The sequence below is a fragment of the Macrobrachium rosenbergii genome, chromosome 13 (assembly GCF_040412425.1).
Source record: "Macrobrachium rosenbergii isolate ZJJX-2024 chromosome 13, ASM4041242v1, whole genome shotgun sequence".
Lineage (NCBI taxonomy): Eukaryota > Metazoa > Arthropoda > Malacostraca > Decapoda > Palaemonidae > Macrobrachium > Macrobrachium rosenbergii.
The window spans coordinates 16703672-16723246 of NC_089753.1; the positions used below are offsets into that span (position 1 = coordinate 16703672).

The window sequence follows — 19575 nt, forward strand, 5'->3', positions numbered from 1 at the left end:
TGTGTGGATCATTTCTTCCGATAGCTTTAGCCCTCTATCTCCAGGGAGGCTGATCCACTGGAATCTGGGCCTCATTTTTTGGATCTCGGTCAAACAAGGTCGATCTCAGTATCAAGGTCACGTTTGAGGGGCTGAATCAAGGTCAGTTTCGATTCCATCTTCAAGACGATTTCCTCATGTGAATCAATAAAGGGAGGTTTCGTTTGCCGAGGCCAACTATTTATTTGTTTATGTGGGCCCTTACGAATATTTTCATGTGTTTGTTGCCAAAGCAGCGCTGTTTTACTGCGAGTGCTCACATTATTGACAGTAAAGTCAATTATATTTTATATGAACGTAGAATCATAAAATCTGTAAACTGAATTGCAAATAAAAGTAATGTTGATTGAGTACTCCTCGTGGCGTACGTGTCCCTATAGATATCTCAAGAGGGAATTCGTACAGATCAAACAAAACAAACGACCACGGGACAAAGGAACATTCTCGGACAGGGAGGGGGAACAGGAGATGGAAGAGATCAGAACAAATATTCAATGTATCATCATTCATAGACGAACGAATAAAGGGGATCCAATCGTTCTCAAGTCATCCATCGCTTCGTATTATTTCTGCTGCCATCGGGGTCCTCCTTCCTATTCCCTCCCCATCTCCTCCTCCCTCTCCTCCACTCCCCTGGTGAAGGGAAGGGGAGGTGGACTGAGGATATCTCAAAAAATATATAGCTCTTCTTACAAGGGAAAAATATCGCAATTTATCTTCTATAACCGATTCTTCGGAAAGATTTACATCGCTCCCACCGTGCGCAGCGGTAAAGTTTATGATAGCGACAAGGCATAGAAGATGAAAGGGTAATAAATACATAAGTAATCGGGCTGCGATATGAGACACATATATAAATCTATACGATGTCCAAAAGGAACATTTATTGCTCTCTCCTTCAGCAGCGAGAGATCGCGAAGCCCTCTAAGTCTTCCATCAAAGATACGTTAAGTGATGTAACGTTAATTGTAGCGAACGCTTCGCCACCAGGAATGGCGGACGGACGGACGGACGGTCAGTGTAAATGCTCGTTTAATAAAAGGGTTAATGAAGATTAACTGCCGGGATAACGAGAATGCGATGACAGACGGAACATGACTTATGGCCTGGTCGGACGTCGCATCTCATCTCGGTAGGGCAGGGAAAAAAGTCGGCGGCAGTCGGAACAACCTCCAGTTCTATTCATCATGTCCTCTCAGAGGCTACTGCCACAGCTTCTGTCTCAGGGAAACAACAAAAAAGAGGAGAAATTTTCTGGTAGGCAAAATGTTTTTGTGGAGAAAGGGGAGACATTGTACTAGGAGAGTTGGTGTCTGTACAAGACGCCACTGGAACTTGTTATTGTCATTGGCAATAGTTTGCTCCCTGAGACTTTTATCCAACGTTACTTGCACTTCTAAATCGGATACCTCAGCGCTGAGTAGAAATATACTCATGAGGACACATAAAAAATAACCAGTAAATTCGCAAGCTTTTTGCAATTATGATAACCTATCGTGAACTTATTTCTGAAAAGGGTCGAACTTTGTGTAAGTTATGTACGGTTTTTGAGGCTTGAATGCATTAGTTTTTAGCTTAGTTTTTATTAAGCGACCATTGATATCTGTAAGTGAATTTAGCCAGTAAATTAGCATTCGGCGTATAATTGTGTGATAGAAGGAAGAATAAACACTTATCACAACCAATCACTAACTCGGTTTTCCCGTAGTTCTGTCTCAGGCGCAGTGATACAGATAATGATGGTTTCACCGTTGCTAATAGGTATTCGTGATTCTGTTACTGTAATTTAAAACCTTTTCTTAATTGGTCAGTGAATGGAGCGTTCAGTAGCCGAAATTCGATTATGTCAGCACAAGCACTACTTACCTGCCGCAGCTCCTTTTAACTTGAATGTGGGGACAGTTCATTTCCTTTGTCTCTCTCTCTCTCTCTCTCTCTCTCTCTCTCTCTCTCTCTCTCTCTCTCTCTCGGGATATGAGAATAGCTGAAGTGGTGGGAAAGGATGACACCAAGAAAGACCGGGGAAGGTGGGGAAGGAGGCTGGCGGTAGGTGGCAGAGGCGGTGTGGGTGTCACTGGAAGATCTTTGTTAATCTCCTCAGATTAAGGCTCACTATCTCTGCAGTCCACTCCTAGCGCCACATCTCCCAAAGCTGAAGATTTAAGACCCACACACCGGATTGTTAGCAGCAATTTCTTATCCTTCGGCCGCGGTCATCCCAACGCAAAGACAGAGATAACGTGGCGTTTTTTGTGCGTGTGCGTGCGTGTGTGAGGATGATGGATTGTGTCTTCCCTCTTGTCCTGTTCGACTGTCGCCCTTAGCAAAACTTTCTTCCTCCTTTTCCTCCTCCCCTCATTCCAGGGACCGGTCATCAAAGATTCTCATTGTTCATGGAAGATCATCTGTGTTTTGTATTCGTGGGCCCTCCGCGACAGGATCTGAAACTTATTGGATTTATTGTTTTGTATTTCATATTCGTAATCCAGTTGTCTTTTTTGTTTTGTTATAAATGTCTTTTGGATTATTTATGGGTGTCCTTGGTATATTTGAACAAAGAAGGCATTTTTTTTTATCTGCCTCTTATGCTATTTTTAGCATGAAGTTAATTTCCAATTCAGGTGTTCCATCACCTTATATGAGAAGATGCAAATCAAAGTTTTTTTATACCTACGTATAAACTGGAAAACCTTGGTCAATGTTTCACTTACCGATGTATTACTTTTTCACGGCATTTATGAAATTAATGCAGGATCGAGGGGCTTCTTAGGTATGATTTTGCTTCAGTACCGTTAGAATTACGTTTTTGTGCACTGAAGGATCTCATGAAGGCGATTTAACATTAACGATAGTTTCCATTATATAGCTTTCTAATTTCCCTAGACAGCCTACGGATACGGATCTTTTGGGGTTTCTTCTTTTTCCATCTTTGATGTATTTACAAATTTCATGCATTTATCTACCAGTATAATTTGCATCTTGTTTGTTTGTGTGTGTATATATATGTTTATATATATATATATATATATATATATATATATATATATATATATATATATCTATATATATATATATATATATATATATATATCTATATATATATATATATATATATATATATATATATATATATGTGTGTGTGTGTGTGTGTGTGTGTGTGTTTTGTCACTCTTTTTTTTTCATTCATCAAATCGTAAGGTATATGTAGCATCTATAATTCTTTTACATATTTTAGGATACATATATATATATATATATATATATATATATATATATATATATATATATATATATATATATGTGTGTGTGTGTGTGTGTGTGTGTGTGTGTGTGTGTGTGTGTGTGTGTTTTGTCACTTCTTTTTTTTTCGTATTCATCAAACTGTAAGGCATATGTGTAGCATCTATAATTCTTACACATTTCTAGATCGGGTACTTTCTCTTCAAGACTGAAGTGGTGAAGGAATAAATAAAATTGCTACTTTGTGGCTCCAGTCATTTATTCCGGTACTATATATATATATAAGTGTATATATATTTTACACATATATATATATATATATATATATATATATATATATATATATATATATATATATATATATATATATATATATATATATATATATTTCACGGTGATGTGATTAACATTGATATAAATACAGTATGTGTACGTGTTTCTGTGTGTTTGTATCTTTGTGTGTAGTTACGTATTTATGTATGTACCGATATCTTTGTGTACATTTACAATATTTGTCCATAAAGACATCACTGAAATCACATTATATATATATATATATATATATATATATATATATATATATATATATATATATATATATATATATGTGTGTATATACATACATATATATATGTATGTTTAATATATATATATATATATATATATATATATAACATATATATATATATATACTCATATATATATATATAATTATACACACACATATGTAATTTCTCACTGGAATTGACGACGTTTATGTTAGAGACTTATGTTATTCATTTCATCATGTTGATCGTAGTGCTATCGCATTGCACGGAGCCATTATTTATTCAACTTAGAAATAAACGTTTGATCACTTTTCGGAAATAATATGAACGAATTCAAAGGACGTCTGTTAGTTGTCGCATTGTTTATTTCTTAATTTTGTTTGACGGATTTGGGAACAGAATATTTTTACATGCCGATCGCGTGAGTGACGGCTTGTTTTCATATTTGACCATTTTATCACATCACCGCACCTCACTGTAGTCCTGATTCCCGTCCGTTGGTTCGATCCCCACGTGACGGTGGACTTATTATCAACTTAAAAATTCCTTCGTAACATATTGAAAACATATTATTTCCGAGGCAGAGTGAATTGGATATTAAAGGACGTTTGTAGCTTTCTGATTGTATATGAATCACGGTGATGTGATAAATAGTCATAATATGGCTACGCGGCGACAAACGATACACGGGTCAACATGGCACATATCGCCTCCCAACGAAAACACCTTGAGTTCGGACGGGTGAGTTGACGGAGATGTTATTCACTTATTACCTCTCTTGTCGATCTCGTTAGTACGCCATCAGAAGTCCTGATTCCCCGTCCGTCGCTGGTTCGATCCCACGGACGGTGGACTTATTATCAACTTAAAATTCCTTCGGTAACATATATGAAAATATATTATTTCCGGAGGTAGAGTGAATTGGATATTAAAGTGACGTTTGTAGCTTTCGATTGTATATGAATCACGGTGATGTGATAAATAGCATAATATGGCTACGTATGACAAAACGCACTACACGGTCAACATGGCAGAGGTGGGGTGGATATCGTCTCCTAACGCAAACACCTGAGTTCGACGGGTGAGTTGACGGGAGATGTTATTCACTTATTACCTCTTGTGGCCGATTTCGTTAGTACGTAGTCCTGATTCCTCATCTGTCGCTGGTTCGATCCGCACGGGACGGTGACTTATTATCAACTTAAAATTCCCTTCGTAACATATATGAAAATATATTATTTCCGAGGTAGAGGAATTGATATTAGGACGTTTGTAGCTTTCTTGATTGTATATGAATCACGGTGATGTGATAAATTAGTCATAATATACACGCGCACAAACGCACTAGCACGGTCAATATGGCAGAGGTGGTGGATATCGTTCCTAAACGCAAAACACCTGAGTTCGACGGTGAGTTGACGGAGATGCTATCCACTTATTACCTCTTGGCCGATTTCGTTAGTACGTCACTGTAGTCCTGATTCCCCGTCCGCCGCTGGTCTGATCTCGGACGGTGCGTGGACTTATTATCAACTAAAATTTCGGTAACATATATATGAAAAATATATTATTTCTGAGGTAGAGAATTGATAATAGCGACGTTTGTAGCTTTCTGATTGTATATGAACTCACGGCGATGTGATAAACAGTCATAATATGGCTACGTATGACAAAACGCACTACACGGTCTAACATGGCAGAGGTGGTGGATATCGCCTCCCTAACGCAAAACACCTGAGTTCGACGGGTGAGTTGACGGGAGATGTTATTCACTTATTACCCCTCTTGTACGATTCGTTAGTACGTCATCAGAGTCCTGATTCCCCGTCCGTCGCTGTCCGATCCCACGGACGGTGGACTTATTATCAACTTAAAAATTCCCCTTCGGTAACATATATGAAAATATATTATTTCCGAGGTAGAGTGAATTGATATTAGCGACGTTTGTAGCTTTCGATTGTATATGAATTGGATAATAGTCATAATATGGCTACGCAAGCATAAACGCAATATGGCAGAGGTGGTGGATTCTAACGCAAAACACCTGAGTTCGATGGTGAGCGACGGAGATGTTATTCACGATTGTATATTCCCGTCCGCTGGTTCGATCCACGGGACGTGGACTTATTTATCAACTTAAAAATTCTTCGTAAATACATATATGAAAAATATATTTCCAGTGCAGAGTGAATTTTCGATATTAAAGACGCTTGTAGCTTTCTTGATTGTATATGAATCACAGATGTGTGATAAATAGTCATATATATATATAGATAGAGTAGTGATATATATAGAGAATAGATATATATATATATATATATATATATATATATATATATATATGTATATGCATACATATATATATATGTATATATATATATATATATATATATATATATATATATATATATATATATTTTTATACACACACATATGTAATTTCTCAGCTTAATCGCTAAACGGGGCCGTTATTTTTAATGCGCTTTTTCGAAGAGTTTCAGAGTCATTGAGCAGCTTATTTCTTAATTTTGTTTTGGCAAATGTTTCACAGGCGGATGCTCTTCCTGACCTCAACCCTCCCTATTCATCCAGGTTGGCGAAAGATAAAAACGTAATTATTGCTAAGAATAGCAATGCGAAACTAGTACCTATATACAATATACATACATACATACATACATACACACATTCTCACATAACCATCTCTCTCTCTCTCTCTCTCTCTCTCTCTTTTGTATATTATATATATATATATATATATATATATATATATATATATATATATATATATATGATCACAAATTAAGGGCAGGAATATGATGATATTCACATTTTGTTTTATTTTCACGTTTCCAGACAACATCGTCATATCTTCAGGATAATCTGCAAATTAAAATATGTAATATAAAGTAAGAGCTGATTATTAGATTCAGTAGTTGAAAATGCTAACACAATTTAACGTTAAAATTACAACTCATAGACTTAAATTACATGCAAACGTTCAACTACTGAATCTTATAACCAGTTCTTATTCTACAATAACATATATTTTAATTTGCAGAATATCCCTGAAGATGTGACGACGTTGTCACGAAACTTAGTAATAAAACAAAATGTGAATCTCATTATATTCTTGCCCTTAATTTGCTTTGATTGCACTATTAAAACGGCTTGCCTGTCTGATCTGTGCTGTGTATATATATATATATATATATATACATATATATATATATATATATATATATATATATATATATATATATATAGAGATATATATGTGTGTTTGTGAGTTGTGCTGTTTGAATATATATTTATGTATATATCTATCTATATATCTATATATATATATATATATATATATATATATATATATATATATATACAATGTATGTAAAAGTGTGTGTAAGTTTCCTTTTATATAATTATTATATGTAACAATTAACACAGCTTTCAAGAATTACTTTTCAGCCAGACTCACTAAACAAGAACTACAGTAAGACAATGCAATGGATCACCAGATTCCGTGTTGTGTTAGGAACTGAAATGACTTTAGGGACAAGAGGTTTAGGCACACCAGTGGGCCGTACTTAGAGCTGTGATGATGAGCTCGCGTGATGTGACAGTGACTACTAATATTAGATTTTGACGTCAATAAGCTACAAGTAAATAATAAACAAATGAAACGCATGTGGACTATCGTTTTACCTCGAGTTTCACTGAAAATAGCAAGTTTGAACCCCTGATTTATTTCTGTAACTAAGTTCTGAATTAAAATTTTGTTAGGAACAGGAAAGAGAACAACAAAGAGTTAAGGTTCCTTGTTCAGATCTAAAGCATGATAATGCCCTTGCAGTAAAGACAAATAGTTAAGCGACGTCTTGCAATAATGTTATACAATGTGAAAAACGACCGATTATTAATTTAATAATTTGAGTAACTAGTGTCAGAGCATTGATGGCCATAGATAGTCTAAAAAATTAATCAGTGTCAAGCATTAAGAATGCTAATCTGTTCTCACAGTCCAAGAAACCGTAAATTTATTTGCATTGGTGAGATTCATAATAAAAACTAGCGTCACAAAATTAAAGGTCAGTGATGCGACAGGGATAAGAAAAGAAAGGGAAAGCGTGTAGGGTTTAAACTATTTGATTTTCACTGATATTTTTAAGATATTAAACATTAAAACCACCAACAGTGTCGCTTGCCAAGCAAGAGGACCCAAGTTCGATTCCCGGAAGACGGTTTGACCTATTCTGGCACCATACCTTCTAAGAGGAGAAAGGCATATGACGCATGAATTGACACTCACACTCATTCATATATACATACATACATACATATATATATATATATATATATATATATATATATATATATATATATATATATATATATATATATATATATATATATATATATTTACACACGTGTGTGTGTAAAGTTGAAAACCGCATGCATCCACCTTGATCTTTGACTTCCAACTAAATATACTCCACGTCAGGTTTATTTTTTCTGTTGAGATGGAGAGAAGACAGTAGTAAGTGGCGTCGGAAGCTAAATTCCTTAAGATTAAGTCATTTACTCTGTCTTCAATCCTTTTATACAAAGATGCTTAAACTTGGCAGAGGCCCCCATTTTGTTTACCTAAAGTCACCTGATAGCAGAGTACTTTATTTAAGTATTATATTGTTCCACGTTGCAGCTCCCTTTTCGCCTTGACGCTAAGGGAGAGTTATGTAATTTTCATCAGGACGACAGGGAAGCATCTTTTAAAATCGGTCTTTGTTTAAATATACATTTTGTTTATTCATTACCCGTTTATCTCTTTAGGTCAGGGCTGCCTTAGTGAGTGACTTGTGCCAAAGTACTAATAATAAAGAACTTGAATTTAAAGCACATTGTTTCATTTATTTGTTTGACTGCTGATTCCGTTCTTTGTTTATACCACAAAAACAGAGATAAACAATTTTAATGGTTGGAGTTTGCCTATTTATTAAGTTTTATTCATGAATTCATTTGTAAATTGTCCACTTATCAATAAGCCAGCACTTCCCTCAATTTTTCTCAAGAAATTTTCAAATTTTAGAACCGCAAACTGATTCGAAGGTTCTGCTCTTTATAAAGGAAAATTATAATTCATTTCGAGAACCAGCTGAATAAAGTAAAAGGTAATTTCTACTATAGAAATGGTCATATTCTGAAAGTTTCCATTTATCTTTGGTTTGCTCTCTCTCTCTCTCTCTCTCTCTCTCTCTCTCTCTCTCTCTCTCTCTCTCTCTCTCTCTCTCTCAAGTGGTAGAGGTCTCAGATCATAGCCAAAGAGTCCCGCGTTCGTTTCTTGTTCAAGTAAGAAACATTATAGGCCTGTTGCCTTAAAATCCAGTGCTTCTCTGTTCCCCCAATACCTGTCATAAGTCAGCTACTGACGATCACAGTTATTGGTATACAGAAATTGATAGGAAAAAATTAGACGTGATTGAGCATTGGTTCCTTAAATGTATAATCATATATATATATATATATATATATATATATATATATATATATATATATATATATATATATATATATATATATATATATACTTGTATATATATGTTATGTATATATATATTGTATATATATTTATTATATATATATAGATATATATATGTATATATATACTGTATATGTATATATATATTCACTTTTGTGATGTATAAAAATTGTAGAAACCATCCTGTTTAAATCAGGTGTATATTATTATTCTATGTATATATATATATATATATATATATATATATATATATATATATATATATATATATATATATATATATATAATTTAAAGTGTATTTATTCCTAGTATATTTTATAATATGAAGAGTAGTATAAGGAAAATTATTAATTATCCATAAATGAAAATAATTATTTACAAGAAAGATTCTCAAAAACTTGAAATCTTGCGATTTATGGCTTACTCTTGATTTTCTGCAAAGCGTTGTATTTCCCTACGCTAAATGGAAAGTCATCATATTGAGTGCTGGTTCATTGTGTACAAAAATGTAAATAAAACAGTCCTGAACCGTATTTTACAATAACAGAATAAACTAACAGAATAAACTACGATAGACTTGATCAGATATAACACCTTCGAAAGGAAACTTATGCTTCTTGCTCTTCAGGTTCTTTCATCCTGTGATTTCACCGATACTTCACCGTGAATTTTGCCGGGGTTATTGGTGATGTTCTGTTGGGAAAAATAGTGAATTGTGAATCTGTTTAACCTATTTCTTAATAACAGCCCACCAAACGAAGCCGAAAGTATGCTCATTAGGTATTCTACCAAGAGTTGATTAAAGTCAAACGCATCTCAATTACTAGGTAACATAAAACAAATATTGTGCCAATCACAGTATCAATCAATAGGTTGTCAATATTTCTTTCAAACTGAATAAGCTCAATTTCAAGCATTGCTACCGTGAGTTACGGTCAGTTCTCTTATTCCGTTATCATATAAAACTAATCGCAGCAGACAAAATGAGATACAACTTTTAACATAATTAAAAATGAATAAAGATACAGACACACACACACACACACACATATATATATATATATATATATATATATATATATATATATATATATATATATATATGTGTGTGTGTGTGTGTGTGTGTGTGTGTGTGTGTGTTTGTGTGTATATATATATACATATATATGTGTGTGTTTCGTAAAATGTGAACAAAACTGAACTGTTCTGTCATTTTAAATGAGATCTGTCTAGGTTCTGTTTCAAAATTTTACTGCAGCAAACATGCTGCAGTAAAATTTTGCTTTGACAGTGCGAGGGTGTAAACTGGCTTTTAGAGCGTGACAGTGCTAATTTGATTTCAGTTAATGGAAATATTAACTGTTTCCAAGGCAAGAAACTATGAAGTTGGTTCCAGTGCATGGGAATGTGGGTGGACACATGATGAAGGCACAAAATTAGAATTTAGTAAAGTCATGCATGATGCATAGGTTGGCTTCCAAGACATGAAAGTATGAGAGGCCATTCCGGAATTGAATTTATAATTAAGCACCCAAGGCATAGTGATAATTATTAACTTTTGTTTTCAACAAAATTTTACCTGATTCCCACGGATCTGGGGATTGATTGCTTATTAAACTGGTGATTATTGGCTAACTTAAACTAATTATAACTTCAGTGAACGACTTAGCGTCATGTTAAGTATTAAAATGCTTGGTTCATTCAAGGAAGGTTGATATTTCAGATTGTTTGATCAAAGAAGTTAAAACTTAATCGTGATTTATCTAGTAACATGAAGTGCTAGAGGCATCCTGTAATATCTCTAGATATAAATATTTTGCGTTGCTCTTTGAGCGTTGTCATTTGTCGTCGCTTGCACAAAAAAGAGAGAAGAAAAGATTAATGGAAATTGAAGGTAATAAAAGTGACGTATTTCAAACTGCCACCAGCCATTTCCTTCCTCTTCCTCGTACCCGCTTGATGAAAATGACGAAGCTATAGATCGGGAACTGACGCTGCTCGGATTTCATTTAATCCGATTTGTCGTCGGGAGATGAAATGTCCCGAAAATGAATTTTATATCGGCATTCTCGTTTGCGCGATAAAATGTCGCCATTCAATTACGGGCTTATAAGCGAGCCTGCAAATATTCCGGCATGGAAGGCTCCGAAGAAAGAAGCGCTTAATGAAAGTCTCGTGGTATTTAATAGTTGCCCAGACTTCAAACGGCTAATCAAAAGCGCTTTATTTGAAGGAAACTTACACACACAACATCAGCTAAAGCTGGTGATGAACGGACCGATGTGTCTCCTTCAAAGCGACGTCCGTGATTGGTTGAGTGTTTGGTTTTCATCCCTCCATGAATACGTGATTACCACTATTTCGTATTCCTTTGGAGTTGTCGGGAGAGACTCTCCGCCGGGTCTTTGGCTTCCATGCCCCGACGGTGCTGCTCCTGCTCCTGCTCCTGCTCCTGCTGATATTGTGATGCTGTCTCTGCTACTGCTGCTTCTGCCTCTGCTTTCGCACAAGCTATGAAGGCACTCATTTAGCCAGGTTCTTTTTTTCTTTCTTCCTTCTGCTCTGTCTTTTTTTTCCTCATGACAGAATGTCATGTCCCTGTTTTCTGTATTTTTTTTTTTTACTCCTCTACTCTAAAAGGGATTTCATGTCGATACTCTGAGATTATCAGATAGCTTACTTGGTTCCATTTTAATGTTGGTGATCGTTCAAGATTTTCCTATGCCGGGATTTACAATTTAATTTTTCATAAGACTTCATAACACAGTAATCAAATTATGCTGCATGATTATTATGTAAACCTTTTCTTTCTTGGTTTATTAATTTACTTAGTGTCGGCAGTAATGGAGCCTCATACACATCAGTTTAACTTTATATTAATCGGATAAAAACATGTTGCTGATATTCTCACAATCGAATGACAATGATTTTTTTTCCCGTGGATGAGTGCCTCCCTAGTTTTATATTGTATGAATGTCAGACTTACGTGTACTGTTTTTATTTTTACTACTATAGGTATGTTTAAGTACATGTTTGTACAAATAATGATTATAATATTTCTCAAAGTATTCATTATATTACAAAGAAACCAAGGAAGTTACACTCATAATTAAAATACAAAACCCGTTGCAATTACAACATTCGGAGGACAGATAACTGCAGTCCAACCATTGTTGAGTTCATTAGTCGCTTACCTCCATGTTTTGTTTAAACTCTTCTCTCTTCACGAAACTTCCTGTTTATTCGCGTTACTCACAATCAGAATTCATTTAAAGTCACATAAGTAGCGCAGAGTTCATTGTTGATAAATATTTCTTGTTTGTTGACTGTCCTCCAAAACCTAAACCCCTTGGAAGGTTAACAATTATGTGTTGATCAGACATCGACTAATGGCCAACTCATGGTAAAATATGCGTCAGAAGAATGATCTCTTGCGATTATGCTCTAAAATGTGATGAGCCATTTGTATACAATTAATTCGGCTTTAGCTTCAGTCTGAGTACACTTTAACACTTCTTTGACAACAGTTAAGCATTTGTAACGTGTTCTTCAATACGTCGTTGTTTTGCGAACTTTACATCTAATCCTTACACATTGCCTCGGTCGGTAAGTATTTATCTCTTCCTTCTCCTCCTCCTCCTCCACCTCCTCCTCCTCCTCCTCCTCCTCCTCCTCCTCCTCCTCCTCCTCCTCCTCCTCCTCCTCCCACCGTTCCCCACACTTCTTTTTTCGTACAAGGTGTATTACTTGCTGCTTTGAGTTTTACTTGAAGTACTTTCTCTCGCTTTTATGAACTGTTTTGTTCTCTAACCAGGTAAATAAATTCTTTGATTCATATGCAATGTTGCAGCGTTGAATGATAGCATATATATCTACTAGAGGACTATTTTACGTAATATTTTTTGAAATGTATGTAGATAAGTTATAAGTTTTTCTTCTGTACTTGCATATAGGTTAGGGAAAGCATAGGTTAGGATTATATATATATATATATATATATATATATATATATATATATATATATATATATATATATATATATATACATGTGAATGCAGAATCTTGAGTTCATTGGCACAGGGAGGGGAAGGTCGCATCTGACCATGTTTCCACATGGAACAATATCATTCAGTCAATCAATAATACAGGTAATTATAAGAGAAAATCTGAAGATAATGATAAGAACGTATTGACAATCAATTCAAGGCTGTGGAAGGTTACTTGGGTCCTGATACAACAATGGGTGACTCTTGAGAAAACACTTGATAACAATTACTTTAGATGGGGAGAAAACACAAGCAGAACATGAGTCTGCACTACTGAAGGGCAACTGACGGGATACATGAATTATTTCTATGGGTGAGAGGGCCTTCTCGTCACTCGATTCAGGAAGATCCTTCAAGAACACATCCGTCTTAGCGGGCGTGATGGGAGCATACAATCAGCACGGAATCGGTTCATAGAGTCAGGTTTGATCTGCAATGCTACAGTCAAGAGGTTACCTGATGAATGGATCTTGACACTGAGAAGGTTCTGCTGAAGGCAGGGGATTCCTCTCTCATAAATATTAAAAAAAGGTACTCAAATAAAAGCACAATAATAACACTCCATCTATGCAAAATAGTAATCAACAAACAGGTCACTAATATCACTCCAGGTATGGAAAAGGAAGATATGATGAAAATTAGTAATAGAAGAAGGAAAGGTGACATGCAATCTCAGCGTCTCACATTACCTTATCCTCAAGGATGTCTCCGTGGGCTACTGACGATGGACTATGCTCACTTGGGAAAGGGAGACAAATCTATGACTGGTGGATTCTAGGTCAAGAGGCAAAGGCGGGGGGAAGGAAGGAGGCTGTCTGCCTCTCGTCTGGTTCTCTCGGAATTTCTACTCAGTCTTTGTTGGGTGCTGTCAACGACTCCCTTTTATGAATAGAGGAAACTTCAAATCTGGAGGATCTAGTTGAACTGACAAACAAATTGTCTGTGCTCTTTGGATGTACGTGTAATTCTAACTTGAGGCGAGTAGGCTGGCTTTGTACGAGATATGCAGGCACAATCATGCCATCTGCATAATCTTATAGCTATATAAATATATATACATATATATATATATATATATATATATATATATATATATATATATATATATATATGTATGTATAGAGTATATATGTATGTATATATATATATATATATATATATATATATATATATATATATATACCATCTCATGTATTAATATTACCATCTCAAAAAGAGCAAGAGAATGAAATTTCGTAATCGTGTGGTTTTGAGTTTGCGTGGATGTGATGCAGAAGAGAAAAACAGCGTGATAGTTGAAATGTTTAAGGAAAGTTAGAAGTTTTTGGTCCTTAGCAATGCAAAGATGAAAGGGTAGTATATGCAGGGATAGGAAGGACAAAGAGTGATTATGTTTGAAGCAATAACTGATAGGTGTGGAGCTAGGGAAGGATACCGCTTGTAGTGTTAGGAAGATTCTCGGGATGGAAGACAAAATTTCAAAGGCGTTAGTTGGGTATAGTGGGGAAAAAACTTGTAGTAGTGAGTGTAAATCAAGTGTACGTTTAGAAAAAAATGAGAATGAATGAAAATGTTTGTGAGAGAATCTGTATGCAAGCTCTCATTTATTGCCTCATGATATATCTTAATACAGGATTTGACCTGTATAACTCATGCCTTTTCTAAAACCACATTGCTGATTTTGAGGCATTTTAACAATTTCTTTTTCTAAGGTATTTAGGATGAGCATACTGAATACTTTCACCACAACCGATGTTAAATGCAACGTCTCTATAGTAAGGAGACATTAAGTCACTTTTCTGTTACATTTTCTATGATTTCCTATTCCTAATCACTAGGCTTTGTTTTCTTATTAAATATTCTGCAAAACAGTCTAGTTAGTATGCTAGATGTCATTTCATTTTTAGCTAAAATCATTCCTGCCGTGATTCCATCATAGCCTTGTGATTTTCATCTAAGTTTTGTTTTTTACCTATTCTTCTCCAAGAACCTTGGAATCATTCATCATTATTCTGAGGTCTTCAGCTTCTGGTACCTATATCAGTTAGATTATCTTCCTCATATCTGTTATTCATGGTGTAAGGGCATCAAACCGCCTCTCCGTCCCTTGTTTTTCACTCTACATTTGTACAACTGATCATTTCGTATTTGTCACTTGTTATTGTTTCAGATTCTTTATGCATCTCATTATTTGTATCATTCTACGGCCTATTCGCTGATATATATATCTGCCTTGTACATGTTCTGTAATGCTCTGTATATGTCATTTTATGTCTTTCAACAAACACAATTCTGTACGGATGCAGCGGGGGCCCACAGGTCGCCCACTACCTTTCCGTCCGCTTTTCGCATTATAAGTACCTGTTGTGAACAATAAAGAATCAGTCTCACTTCTGACCTTTCTTGAACCTCACACTGGTGACCCCGGAAAGCGACAGGTAGTGCCATTTTTGGCCAGCCATTGGACGAGACTAACTACTTCTGCAGCCTACTGTCCAGGGAGCCTTTAATGGACTAAACGCATCTTCAAGTTTAGGCCTTGGATAGCTCCTTCGCTGGCGGAAACCATGCCATTAATGGACTAAATATGACATACCCACCAAAGGGAACGTTTTGGCACTACAATCAGCACCATTAACAGACTTAACACGGCGCATTGAGTTTGTTAATGGTGCTGATTGTAGTGCCATTAACAGACTCAACATGGTGCATTTTCCCGCGTTTTGGTGCATGAGCAGTAAAGATGGCAGAAGATGAAATTCAATGCGAATGCACGAGCATCGTCTGTACGCCTCTCTCGCCAAAAAAAGCAGACATGGTCAAACTCCCTCAGTTTCGTGCGAAAACACTGCAACATGGTTCCAGCGCACAGAAGTACTCTTCTGCATGGCACGCATAACAGACAATGCAAGCAAGTCTGACATTACCATGGCGGCGCTCCTGGTAGAGGTGTTCAGCAGGATCTCCCCCTGGCTCAACGCACATGCAGACGAAGTCACGTACGCTGTATTAAAAGATAAGCTAATCAAGACCTACTCAATGCCCATGATGGAAAGAGCACAGTGCGCACTTGACCTGGCATCCCAGCCCCTCAGAGAAGCATCACCCAGAGAGGCCTGGGACGAACTGCAGGGGCTCATAGCATTACCAAGCCGAGACAAGAATGGGAGGATAAGGAAAATCGACCTCGCAAGGGTGATCTTCCTTCGATGCCTCCCGCAGGAAGTAAGGAGCCAGATAAGGGACGCCGATGCCCTCGACACTGGGACATTAATAGACGTTGCCCAGACGGTTGGTGGCCTCGGAACATGCCACCACCCTTGCAGCCGCTGCCCTGGAAGCCTGCAACCTGACGGAGAACAACAACGACGACGACGGAGAGATCAACGTCGTTCTCAAAAAGAAACCAAAAGAGAACAGAGTGAAATCATTTGCGCCATGGTGCTTCTACCACAAGAAATTCGGCGCCAAAGCAAAGTACTGCAAACACCCCTGCCCCTTTCCAAAAAATGACGCCAGCAGCCACAAGTAACAGCAGTGGCCGCGAAACCAATCTCCCCCTGACCAGTAGGTTTTTCATCAAAGATGAAATCTCCAAGCACTGCCTGCTGGTAGACACGGGGCCAATGCAATCCGTCTTCCTGCCAACGAAGGAAGATCTTAAGAAGAAATCTGGCTCAACAAACGCCCTCATTGCAGCAAACAGGACACCCATCTGCACATACGGCACAACGGCATGGATCATCTCCATCCTGGGCTGCAGATACCACTGGCCCTTTGTTGTCACGGATGTTAAGTTCCCGCTGCTGGGCGCAGATTTCCTAGGACACCACAGACTTCTTGTCAACGTCGGAAGGGAACGACTACTGGACACAGGAACCTACCACTCCCGCCAGCTCACCAAAGGACCGGGGATGCCCGCCATCTGCTCCACAGCCTTCAGCAGCTACAAGTCCCTCGTACAGGAGTTTCTGGATGTGATTAAACCAGAGCTAAGACAGTCACTGGGGGCTTCAGCAAAGCACAGCATATTCCATCACATCACCACGACAGGCCCACCAACACATGCGAAGTTCTGGCCTGTGTCCCAACAAAAGCTATAAGATGCCAAATGGGCCTTACCAGAGATGGAACAAATGGGCATCTGCAAAAAAGCATCAAGCCCCTGGGCATCACCCCTCCACATGGTAAAGAAGACATATGGCTCATGGAGGCGTGCAAAGATTACTGCCACCTAAACGTAGTCACGACACCAGACCACTACCCCCTCACAAACATGCTGGACCTGAACAGCGCACTCCATGGGGCAAAGATCTTCTCCAAAATGGACCTGCTCAAATCATATTTCCAAATCCCTGTACACCCCGACGACGTCACAAAGACCTCAATAATAATGCCCTTCGGGACGTGCCATTCTTCTATTCAACCTTTGGTCTCAGAAACACAGGTGCCACATTCCAGCAACTGAAGGACGCCATTTTTGGGACCTGCCCTTCTGTGTCTGCTACGTCATGACATCTGATCTTCTCCAGGTCACCTGAACACCTTCAGACACATCGGGCAGTCCTAAACATCTGCAAGGAGGCAGCCTGGTGGTGAGGTTTGACAAGTGCATCTTCAGAAAGGAAAAAATAGATTTCCTCAGGCATGAAATCTCACCTGCAGGAGTACGTCCAATAGCATCTAAGGTGAAGGCCATAGAGAAGTTCCCAGAACCCCAAAACATCAAGACCCTGCAGGAGCTTCTGGGGATGGTAAATTACTATAGACAGTTCATCCCCAACATCACCCAAATCATGTACCCACTAACATCAGTCCTGAAGGGAAAGCCAAAGGTGCTGACCTGAGCTCCACAGCAGAAGGCATTCAGCAAAGTGAGGCAGCCCTCGCCAGTGCGCGACTCTGACACCACAACCCTGCAGCAGCCCTCAGGTTAACAGCGGACACTAGCAACATCGCCTGGTGTGCAGTACTGGAGCAGGTGATGGGCGGCACCCCTCAGCCCTTGGCCTTCTTCAGCCACAAGTTTCACCAGCCGAAACCCAGCGCGTTCAACAGAGGAACTGCTGGCCATCTACCAGGCCGTAAGCCACTTTAAAATTACCTGCTGGAGGGCACCAAATTCACTATCTGACGGACCACAAAGCCCCTGTATACACGCCAGCAAACCCGGGGACATGCATGGTCAGCAAGACAGCAGCGGCACCTAACAGCCATCTCAGGTGGCTACACCTGCAAATACATCCCTGGGAGAAAAACCCAGTAGCCGGCGCCCTGTCAAGGTAAAATAAACTCCCTCCAGCTCAGTATCGACTAAGAAGACCTGACAAAGGAGCAAGCAGTGGACCCTGAGACGGCAGCCTACGGAACGTCACTGACGGCACTGAAGTGGGAAGATGTGCCCTTAGGAAACTCCAGAACAACGCTCCTCTGCGGCACCAGCACAGGCCACCCTCGCCCCCTTGTGCCAGCTTCGAGGAGAAAGCAGGCGTTCAACGTGATACGGTCTCCCATCCTTCAGGGCGCACAATGGTGCTCCTTATGACCAACAAGTTCATCTGGCACAGTATCAACAAGGACGTACGTCGTTGGGCAAGGAACTGCATGGCGTGCCAGGACAGTAAAACTGTTGCCACCACGAAATCAGGGATGACAAATTTCCTCAACCCGTCAGCACAATGGTGTACAACCCGCGCGAACGGCATGATGGGGAGAGCCCACTGTTCTCTTAAGGCAGTTCTCATGGCACGCTGCACCAATGAGAACTGAATCACACAGCTCCCCTGGGTCCTCTTGGGTCTTCGCACTGCCTAAAGCAGATAGCGATGCCTCCCGGCTGAAAAGTCTGTGGGAAGCATTAGGTTGTGCCGGAGAATTCTTCCCGCCATCAGCTGGGGGCGCAGATATGCCCCTCCCGTGGTTGAGGGAACTATCACGGAAGTTTGCTCCCTGCCACAGGACCTTCACCGACAGGACAAGCAGATACAACCCGCCTGCCTTAGACTCCTGCGCCTACGTCTTTGTCAGGGTGGACACTCATCAGCCGCCCTTAACCAGGCTCTACAGGGGGCCCCAAAGAGTCATCAGGCGGGCGCCTAAAGCATTCCTGCTGGATATCCATAGGCGCGAGGACTGGGTAACGATCGACAGGCTAAAACCAGCGTTC

At 38.5% G+C, this 19575-nt stretch overlaps 1 protein-coding gene across 1 annotated transcript; it reads left to right on the top strand.

Annotated features, from left to right (window-relative positions):
• Positions 1 to 16918: 16918 nt before the first annotated feature.
• On the top strand, positions 16919 to 17512 carry LOC136844726 (uncharacterized). Its single transcript, XM_067113963.1, has one exon. The coding sequence runs from the start codon at positions 16919 to 16921 to the stop codon at positions 17510 to 17512; it is 594 nt and encodes a 197-aa protein (XP_066970064.1).
• The last annotated feature ends 2063 nt before the right edge of the window (positions 17513 to 19575 follow it).

Coding starts and splice junctions, on each gene's coding strand:
- LOC136844726 (XM_067113963.1), top strand. CDS start 16,919: ATGACGCCAGCAGCCACAAGTAACAGCAGTGGCCGCGAAACCAATCTC.